The 11442-nt window shown below is 31.8% G+C and overlaps 1 protein-coding gene across 1 annotated transcript; it reads left to right on the top strand.

Moving 5' to 3' along the window:
• Window positions 1–649: 649 nt before the first annotated feature.
• LOC126815721 (iroquois-class homeodomain protein irx-4) lies at window positions 650–10813 on the top strand. Its single transcript, XM_050541612.2, has 6 exons — window positions 650–941; window positions 4251–4490; window positions 7517–7617; window positions 8549–8705; window positions 9121–9277; window positions 10090–10813. Exons 1-6 carry the CDS (start codon window positions 888–890, stop codon window positions 10662–10664), a joined length of 1284 nt encoding a protein of 427 aa, XP_050397569.1. The 5' UTR covers window positions 650–887; the 3' UTR covers window positions 10665–10813.
• The last annotated feature ends 629 nt before the right edge of the window (window positions 10814–11442 follow it).

The raw sequence follows: 11442 nt of genomic DNA, 5'->3' as shown, positions 1-11442 counted from the left end.
CGACTAAATAATCTTTAGAAACAAAAGAAACGGAACAGAAAGGGGGTTAGAGATAGACACAAATCGATAAAATAAAATAAAAAGAGTGTTGACAACAACGTTTTACATTTTCTAACAAATGTCATCTATGTTCTGGTAGCTTGTATTGTTATCTATAAATTGATTTTGTTTGATAGTTAGGTGCAATTATAATATCTTAACCTTACACGTAATTCCCTTGATTAACCCAGTTGCTATTTCTGCCTTTGATGGTTTCATTTAATAGTATGACACACATCACGGCATTGTCATTCTTAATCACAAAATGTAGCGGGCGGAAATCAACCAGGAATAGTGGCCCTTTTCAACAATTCGCCATTTTAATTTCATCTAATTCGCTCCAAGTCGTTTCCACTTATCGGTAAAATCAAATCACCATAGATTTCGTTCCACTATTAGCCACGCGATCAGCAAATCCAACTTTTACACACAGCCGTAGAGAATTTGGTTAGAGGGGGCGGAGCTAACGCCGTAGGTGTCAATCAAACGTATTGGGTTGTGGTTTAGCTGGTTGGCGTGACGTATCTGGCAGGTGCTTGTACATATTGGCTGCAAGAAGACAGCGGAGAGTGGGTGGAGTTTATTGTGTAAATAGCAAGATGAAAGATGATTGAAATGTTTACCCATGTTAGCTGCTAAATGGCTAATACGGTTGTAAGAGGCATGAATAGCTGAATGATAACTTGTGCCACACTGACACAGCAGACAGTTGATGCTGTGACGCGCGAAAAGACCGTGCTTGATATTTTTAACAACTTTAAACATTTATCCACTCGTTTTATGAATGTGTGAACCATTGCTTGACTGTTTTGTGTGACTCTTACTTCGTTACGGATTGTCAGGGTATCATGTCGTATAATCTTACATTTCCAGCAAATAATTCGCAGTTGACGTCACAACAGGTAAGCCAAGCTATTCATTTTAATTTAACTTAATTTATTTTATTTCTTTTCTTTTCTTTTGATATATTGTGGCATCTCTAGTGTATTAACCCCGACCTCATGTGTATCTTATAATCCCACTTTTCGCTTCGGGTAATTGGAAAACTTCTCTGGATTGTTGAAAAGTCTTTGATATATTATAGCATCTTATATACGTATTTCTTATCTGCACTATGGTATATGTCACCTACATTTCTATTGCAATTTAGATCTACTTATATATACATTTATCATAATTAAACTTAAAAATATATTGGATCAACACACCTTGCATCGTTTTGGTATTTACATTTTTGTACGTAACACCTTTATATATTGCACTTCTGTTTAACACCCGAAATAAATCAACCCCCGATACTTGTGTAAATATTTTGGATGTTCGAGAAATAACTGTAACATTCCTTAACAAGTAGCAAAGCAACTTGAGCTCTCTATTCAGTCGGTCTAACTCCGCTTAAAACATCAAGACATAAATATGTTGAAATAATTCGACAAATTCTTAACATTTTGTGTTCTTTGCTACTTAAACTCCGCTGAGAAGTTTAGAATAGATTAAGTGATAAATTTATCATGCTAGCAAAAATAACATAACCGTACAATATGTATTATAATATTGTGGTTGATTAATGCGTAAAGATTATTACATGGGAAATACACATTGCAATTTTATATATATTTTTAAGTGACACTTATTTAACCATAAACACAAATTATATATCTCTATGTGATTTGAATTTGATCTTCAGATAAAACATCCAATCTATCCATGACGTATGTTATCCTTACTTAAGAATTTGATATTATGAAATGAAATGAAATCTATCATTGACATAAGCGGCAGTAATATCTTAACTCATTCCAATCAAGTCAGCTACAATAAATCAAACCAAACATGGACGCTTATCATTCAATAACACGTTTTGAAATTCATTGAATATTTGTATCACGCAAATATACGTTTTGTACATATAGCACAAAAAGTTCAAGGTGTTTGGTGTATACAGAGAGAATACGATACATGTATAAATTGTTGTATTATTTTATGAACTTGACACTCTAAGTCAAATATATGTATATTTTATGATATGTAACTTTTATTTGTATTATTAACTATACAAGACGTCATATTTGTCAATAATATGTACATTATGGATATACACGAAGTCACACTGTAAATGAACAATAAGATTAATGTTAAGATACACAATATATTTTGCCTTCAATTCACATGTCAATATCACAAATATCGAAATGAAAAGTTGTCATATATGTAAATATATCTCGATATATTCACAATTTTTCTGTTTTTATTTAAAAGTTATGATATCAATAATCGATTAATCAAGATTTGGTGTCACCTGTCAAAGTTGTTGAACATATTATTTACTCGTGTTCTGTGTAACATTATGTGTTTTACATTGTGTAAAATTGATTTATTCACAGTGCCTATATCACTGTGTGTTAGTAATGGTATGATGGTTTAGTGAACGGAAATAAACATTCAAATTGGTTATATTTTGATTGATAACAGGCAAACGAAGTTATTTTCTAATTCTGGCGCTATGTTTCTGATTATTAGATATTAGCAGATATATCCATCGATTCGCTGATATAAAATGGCCTTTATATCGATGCGTTAATTAATACATTTACCTTTAAAATTATACATTTCTATTATGCAAATATATTAAAATTAAATACTATATTATTTCCTTTCTTATCAAATCGATAAACCGTACATAAGTTTTAAAATCACATCTACTTCGATACTTTTAGAACAAAGATACACTATCAATTTTTAATAAAATATCAATATACAGCTTATTTATAACGGTATTCGAGATAAAAGATGGAATCTCCCCAGAAGATATACAATAAAGAACAAGATTAAACATAAATGTTTCATGTCTCTACACCATATGGTTTCAATCGTCTCAACAATCCTAGATATTACAGATACCCTCACTGTATACCGTTATTCATACAATATACTTATTTATTAGCCTAAACAGAAATTAAAAATTCACATATGCATCCTCAAAAATCTGAACCCTTTTACTGTGCATTCGGGAATTTGAATGCTATATGAAGGTGGTTTTTGGTGTTTTCCTTCCCAAATTGTCTGTGTGCACATATTTTACAGATACTTCAGCATAAGTACATGTATAAATATTGAAATTTGCAATAAAACAAAATAGTATCTAAAGTAGTACTAAGAAGAAATCCATAATAGATACTCATATAAGCATTACGAAACTATTTTTAAAGAACTTAATATCTTTACAGGAAAATGAAATCAGATGTTTAAAGAACGTAATATCTTTACAGACAAATGAAATCAGAAATGAATAACCCTAATGAAAACCAGACAGTATAGGAAATATTATTATTATTAAATAATTACTTACATACATTATAAAATATATATCTCATTATATACATCTCCTATAATTGACATGCTATTGTATACTTAAGTAATACTTATATTAACCCAAGTACAGTTTTAATTTAGATATCCTTAAACAATCTGAAACCTATCCATTCTTTAAATCCAAATTTTATTTTCTATTTCGAGAACTATTTATTTCTTATGTCCTGTTATTTGCAAAGTTACGAAATATTAAATCATTAAATCATTAACTAAAAATTAAAATGTTTTATTATTTAAATTTTAAATGTTTGTAAACAGCAGTAAAAGGGGATAATCATTAAGAAACCATTACTCGACACACGCTATATGTTTAAAACTTATCTGACCTCTCCAGTTTTAAAACAAGCACCGATTCAACTCATTCGAAACTGTTTTAGTTTTTCTCACAGAAGATTTGAAGGACATTTAGATGACACTTGATATGTAGTGTAACTTGTCTTCTGTTTATTTTTATTAAAGCTATATATCTATTTTAAAATATCGCAAATTTAAATCTTAAATCAGTTACATTTATGTACGTTTTTTTAATGTAAACATTTCAAAATAGATATCATTGCATATTAAGAGTAAGTTGAGAAAATAAATATTTTGTTTTTGAAAGTTGATATTTCGTTTGATTCCACATTTTCATTTTCTTAAACATAAGCAAAGCAAAAAAGATGATTTGAAATCTTTAAATCTAACTTAAATAAATAAACCAAAACAAATCAACACAAACAATGTATACATAAAATAAAAAAAAAATACTGTCCAAATATAGAATTGTTTTTATAGCATTTTATAAGTATTAAAATATTTAATATAATTTTAAATCAATAATCAATTTATTCCATTTGCAGGTGACCAGTCCAACTTCAGCCCCTCCACCCAGAGCATGCTGTGAAAATGGGCGTCCGGTAATGACCGATCCTACCACTGGACAAACCATTTGTTCCTGTCAATATGGATCAGCTTTACTCAATTATCCGAGACTATCTGGACTCACATCCAGCCTGTTTGGTTCCTCTGCTTACGGCACAGCAACAAGCCAAGGCTACGTAGGTTTGGGAGCCGAAGGGTCCGCCTTCTATGCACCTTTGGTAAGTATGAAAATTTGAAAATACATCTAAATTAGCATTTTAGAAAATGTTTCACATACCACACTTTACGAAATTAACACTTAAATTTAAGAGAATTACACTTTATTAAAACCAATAAGAAAGCTGGTGGAAGTGTCAAACACAAAAATTAAACGGAATTAAACCCGATAACCCCAAAATAAATATATCAGCTAGTTAAACAGAAACTCATATTTAAAATTGAGCTTATCACGAAACGTTTGACAAAGATAGAAATTATTTTCTAGTTTCAAATGCAAATAAATGAAGCAAGTGGCAAAAGTCAAGTGCATGAAAAAGGCTGTAGATATGAGAAAATTACATTAAGTTGCAGGGAACTGAGGTACCACGAGTTTGAATTAATATATTATTGATAAGAACTGAAATAATATGATAGTAAACCATGGCTGCCATATTAATTATACTACATCGCGGTCCCAATTATAGCAGCTATCTCCTCTGGTAGTCCCAAAACTTGATGGCAATAAAGAAGTCAAAGATAGGTAAAGTTTGTAGATAGCTTGTTTTAAAAAATGAGATTAAATTCCTCGGGAAGTTTTACACTGACTAACATACAATAAAAATATCTTGTGTTAAGAAGACATGATTTCAATTCAGTAGTTATACCGCACGCTAAGGTAACAAATCTACTTATTGTGTACCAAGATGTACTAAAATAAGCCTTCTCTAAATTTATACTCAGCTCACGAATCCCAATAAAGCTTTTTTATTTAAATTGTACATAGATACCCTAAATAATTTTATGTTATTCAGACGATTAGATTTATTTCTGTACTAGATATACTATCGCAAAGAACAGTTCTTGACAATCGATAATTAGCTCGCCATTGGCCAAATATTAAAATATATTTTAGGAAAGACAGATATTTGGGATACAATGTGTTTCTAAACATTGGCTATGATATGCTTAATCTCTCTAGAACACTTGATACGACTCTGGTGAGTTCACATAAATAGCGAATTTGTTTGTACTTTCGTTTTCGAAACAAAAGTGTAAGTGTACTGTCTTTCTTCAGTATGATATCTTTAACCTAGACGGTTAATTGAATTCAGAAATCGCAAAAAATGAGATAAAAACTATTTTTAAATCGATAAAAACATTCAATGAAACAGACTCAACAAATAAGATTACTATTCCAAATTGTTGGCTTCAAACCGAAATCGCTGCAAGCAATTCGTTTGTACTGAGAGAATCAGCGTTAAGCACGCAAACGTTAGCTTAAAATGAGATGTAATCTAAAAATGTAGGATGTGTAACTTTGATACAAAACATGTATTTACAAATAACTTAGATTGATTTACTTGCCAACCTGTTATAAATCCAATTCGTCAAATTGATTCAGATAGATTCTTTAAAAGCCGTTTTCCAATAAAAGCAGGAAAATTACAAATGTGTCAATCTTGAACTTGTGGTTTACAATGTGGAAAGATTTTTCATTCATTGTTGAACAATGTAGCTGTGTACAGGTACTGCACTGTACTTAATTCAGAGTGTAAATATTACACGATACAGTGTCAGTGCATGGTATAGAAATACGCAATCCTGTGTACTGTATCGAATGTAGTATTTAAATATATCAACCCAAAATTTCGAATTAAAAGACTTGATCTAAGGTTATAAGGGTCGCCAGAAATCGGGAAGAAAAACATTTGGGGGTCCGATTAATTTTAGATAGACTCTAAATCACGTCGCGAGACTTGCCTATAATCAGCAGGATGTTTACAGCCTGAAGGTCTCGACAACTTTTACATCTATCTCGTCTACCAGGGATGCTCATTTGCATATTCATAACAATAATCGATCCGCACTGTTGGATAGAACAACAAAACTTTATGGTTATTTTACTCGCGACGAATAAAGCTCCATATTACAGGGTCACCGGAGGTCTGCGCGGGACTTATGCCTGAGGTCTTTAGAAATAAATGAAAATATTGTGATAATGTTGTTGATTAGGCGGGTGGGTGAGAACGAGAAAGAAAACCCTTCCTGGTTTGGTTGTTTATCAGAAGGCTTAATCTAACAATCTGTGTTCTTGAGCCAGTTCAACTCGACCGCCTGGTGTTCGTCTTATTTACAACACTCGGAAAGTGACGGTATTATTCTCACCTCACACGTCGAAGACCCATCCAGCACCAGTAACTCTGTACGCTGCTTGCGAACTCGGCTCTGTTTCTCATTGCGTTTTAATTCCACTTTTGACCACAGAAATTCTAAAACCAGCAAACCAAGGCCTCTTGTTACCGTGTTTAAATTTTCCTTCGATTTTCTAGTCACAACTGTCGGATTAGATGGCATTAAAATCTTGCTAAAAGATTCGTGTTATATTTGGGCAACCAATCGAAAGTGACTAAAACAATATTGACACAGATATAAAACCGGGTGTAATGTTATCTTTTTATTTCAATTGAGCGAAGTAAAACACACAAACACGCACTTGTCAAAGTTTTCATCCCAACACCAACATAGCTTAAATAACCCAAACAAAACCCACAAACTGTCGTTTTTATTTGATTTAGCCGTAATTCGTGTAATTTTAGTCTTTGTTAATTTTGTAAAACAGTGAAAACAAGCTCACAAAAACACAAGAAACGAAATACAAAACTTTGAATGAATGGGAACTGTAGCTAGGGATGTGAAAAGAAAAAAGAAGGTCAATAAAAGCAATTCGTAAAAAAGTTCGATTCAAAATTTTTCCAAATCTTTGGGAAGAGGTACGCCAAGGCATTTAATTAAGTATATTTATTCATATCAAAGAATCGAGCTCCTGTTTTCTATGGAGAAAATTATTTCAAATATATTCCGTGATCAATATTGGCATTCAGCGCTGTTTGTTTTCAAACTTAATAACATGCCAACAAATAAATAAGGATAAAAATTAATCTGAACATGAATTTATTGACGTGTAAATCAATATACATATAGTATATACAATGTAAGTATTTTTATATATACATGTAAGTATAAATCAATGTATTTTGTATTGTAGACGGGAAGTACTGGAGGACAAAGTCAGGAAGCGTGGAGATCTCTGACACAGCCAGCTTTTTCTTATGATCCTTCAATGGGTTTATATCCTTACGGACCTGGGTAAGCTCCCTTTCTCACACTATTCAATTTGTTTACTTAAAACGTCTGATTTTCGCAATGAGGTTAGGTATGGTTGTTTGTTTTTTGTTTTGTTTTTTTTGGTTGGGGGTCTGAGGCGGTGTGGGTGGGGGGTATTCGATTAGCTAAGAGAATATATTTCCATTTTTAGGTTACAAACAATTATCATTTTATATTTATTATTTGCATTGATGTCTATCATTCTATTTTGAAAAAGAATTTCATAAACCCAATGTCATTGAAATAAATTCCTTGGCATTTTTCTTTTATTTTCGATATTTTGTTTCAAAAAATACCCTGTCGGATCTTGAACTTTGAAAATTTAAAAGGTTCTTTTATGTTGTACTCTGTTACTCATTCAGCAGTTAATGTTTATCCGTGTTCGGAGTGGTAAATCCTGTTTTTAAGTCCGTGTTATTCCGGAGATATACAGGGTATTCCGAGTTAAACGATGAATTATTTTCTTGTTTACATTGTTCACGAGGTGTTGTTATTTTCCAATTTCCTGATTTTAAACCCAGTTTGTTATTTATTCGATAATTGTTAGCGTTGTGAAGAGCACGTTTGTAACATTTAACTGAAGAGATTGTTCGACATGTTGTCGAAATGTTTCGGTTTAATAACCCGGCGACCTTTCATCGTACCTATTATCTTAAATCTTTATCGACATTGATAAAAACAAACTTTCTTTTTCCTGTCTCATATCATATTTCAAAGTCACTTCTTTTTCAATAACCTTTTATTTCTTCAGTCAAAAACACCCCCATTAACGGACGGAAATACAAGAAACCGTTTACAGAACAAAAGAAATATTCCGATGCCTTTTATGGATTTATGATAAGGAAATAACTTTACAATTATTAAATAATATTTAAATTCAATTTTTAATTATGTTAATTTCGAATTATTTTAGATATGGCGGATTAGATCTGAATGCCAGAAGAAAGAACGCTACAAGAGAAAGCACTACCACCCTGAAGGCATGGTTAAATGAACACATTAAAAATCCTTACCCAACAAAAGGGGAGAAAATAATGTTAGCCATCATCACAAAAATGACTTTAACCCAGGTAATTATTCATTTTGAATTATGTTAAGGCATCTAATACAATAAGGACAATTATATAAACACTTTATAAAACTACATATATACATATTTATCAAAGTATCCAATAGATCTCTACTGTCATTTTAAGGAATCTAATATATTAAAGGTGTCTAAATTATATAAACACTTTATACAAATACACATATAAATGTATTTAATATGTCTCTATAGCTATTTTAAGGAATCTAAATGTTAAGGATGTCTAAAAAAACACACTCATGTATATTAAAGTATTTAATAGACTACATTGCCTTTTTTTTTTAGGAAACTAATATATTAAGGATATAAAAACAATGATATAAACACTTTATAAAGATACATTTGTGTATTAAAATATTCGATAGACTTCTCTATTATTATTGTACCTTTATTTAAAGGTTTCAACGTGGTTTGCTAATGCCAGGCGTCGACTGAAAAAAGAAAATAGAATGACATGGTCACCACGAAATCGAGGCGAAGACGATGATTCTGATGATGAAAAAGAAAACGAGGCTGATGAGAAATTGAAAGAAAAAACAGAAAAGAAATTAAATGGTAATTCTTTTATCTAATTCAATCATGAAATCTAAATTATTTATTTCCTATCAAATTTGTTAACATTCAATATTCAATCGTATTCCAGCGTGTTTTTCTTCCTTTATTCGCGTTAATATCAGTTACATCTATCTTGATAAGTTAATTTACAAATCAAAGCATCCAGAAAACTACTGCCCAATCTCGCGGGATTAAACGATAATCATTTCATTATATCACAACGAGACTATTTACTCTTTAAACCGATGTTCTTTTTGTTGATGGGTTAAGGTTTGACTCGGGGGCATTTAATAGGCTAGGGTATTATTACCGTTCAAAAAGCATCATTATCCGAGGCATCAATTCGAAATAAAGTGCAGATTAGCTGTTTAGAATTACAATCATTCTTTATCGCATTATATGCCTGGGGGTATTGGCGCGTGCAATTCAATCGGGGAAGTTCCGGTTGGGTGATTGTGGGTAGTATTTTATGACGCTGTGAAGTGATTGACAGTAATGGGGTATTGATGGTTTCGGTGTGGTAGATAGGTTAACTTATGTAACCTTCTCGTCTCGAGGGGTTGTAATGGTGTATGGCAAAGTTATTGAAGTCTATGCTGTATACCAATGGGGATTTAAACTAATTAAAATATGACTTGTACATCATTCCTGTCTAATAGATTTCACATATTGCATTGATAAACCGTAACATGCCAACCCTGTCTACTGAATTTAATCATTAGACTAGTAGAGTGAATTAGAAATAGAAACTTATGTCATATTTTTGTGAATATTTCTTTTACGATTTGCTTAAAATTCAATTATTTTTTCAGGCTTAGACGGTAAAGATGAGGAAATTGATGTCGAATCTGAACACAATGACCACAAACCCAAAAAGAAGGTGGCAGATAACCTGTTTTCAGATGATTGTGTTTCTCCTGTTCCCAGTGTCGGTGAAGATTCTAGAAGCAGATTATCCCCCCCTGCATCACGTGATTCTGATTCTAGTTATAGTGAAGGGTTAAATCCCTCAGACTGTGAAAATGATCAGCAAAAACCAAAAATTTGGTCAGTGAGTGACTTCTTACACACGTCCCCACAAAAATTGGGGAAACCCGATTCTTTGCTAATAGACAACCATAGTGTACCTAAAATAGGTAGTGGGATGACGTCATCATTTACACCGGTATCTTCATCTGCGGGACTTAACGGTTTGTTTACGTCATATCCGTCATCGATGGCTTACTCATCCCACTCGTATCCCTATTCACTCTCTACCTCTGGCGTAAGCAAATTGATGTCAAGATCACCAGTTTCACGATTCAACCCCTACTCCACAACGAGGCCAGGACCTCCGAATGGATTCAATGCTCCTAGAGATTTTAACATACTGCGTGAAGGAGAGTAGAAACAGTAATTAATTATTATAGTGCTAATTGGTTAATTAATTAATTAATATTAATGACAGAGTTGAATGTTAGGAAGGAAATCCATTGTCTTTATTTGTATCGTTTGTGTATATGTATAATTATTTTATAAATAAATTGTTGAAATTTGTGTCTGCTTACTTTCTCAATTTGAAAAAAAAAACGTTTGAAATAAAATGTCTGGATTCTGTGCAGATAGACTACTTTAATAAACAATATGTAATTTGTAAGAAAGCAGGCAGTATTTTCTGGTATGTCTCGACCAGGCAGTCGCATTGAATCCTCACTACCAAGACCTAGTTCACATCTTTGATATACAGCCCACCATTCAGGCATAAAATGGACAAAAGAAATATCTTCACCATACTATTCAATGATATATTCACATATCTCGTCGTAATAATAAATTCAAAATACCTATACATTTGGGTAAACTAGTGCCTTGTAAAAAAAGCCAACCATTTTGAGAACATTACTACAATATCCAAGCTAATATTGTTTATACACAATGAATACAACCACGTACAACCTGTAAAGCCAATCAATATAGAATATAAACAGCTGTTATCAAGTTTATTTTATAAAATGTCCCAACAAACAATATTCTTGTTTGATTTACAACATTCAACACGTCAGTTGAACTATTGTAGAAAATTGTGATTTGATATATTTAAAGACAGCACCATTTTCTCTAATGTCTTAAACTGTCCATAGTATAATTTATTACTAAATATAATATTATCACTGATAGAAATATTA

This window comes from Patella vulgata, chromosome 3, assembly GCF_932274485.2.
Source record: "Patella vulgata chromosome 3, xgPatVulg1.2, whole genome shotgun sequence".
NCBI classification, from domain to species: Eukaryota; Metazoa; Mollusca; class Gastropoda; family Patellidae; genus Patella; species Patella vulgata.
This window is presented reverse-complemented; position numbering and strand designations above follow the sequence as displayed.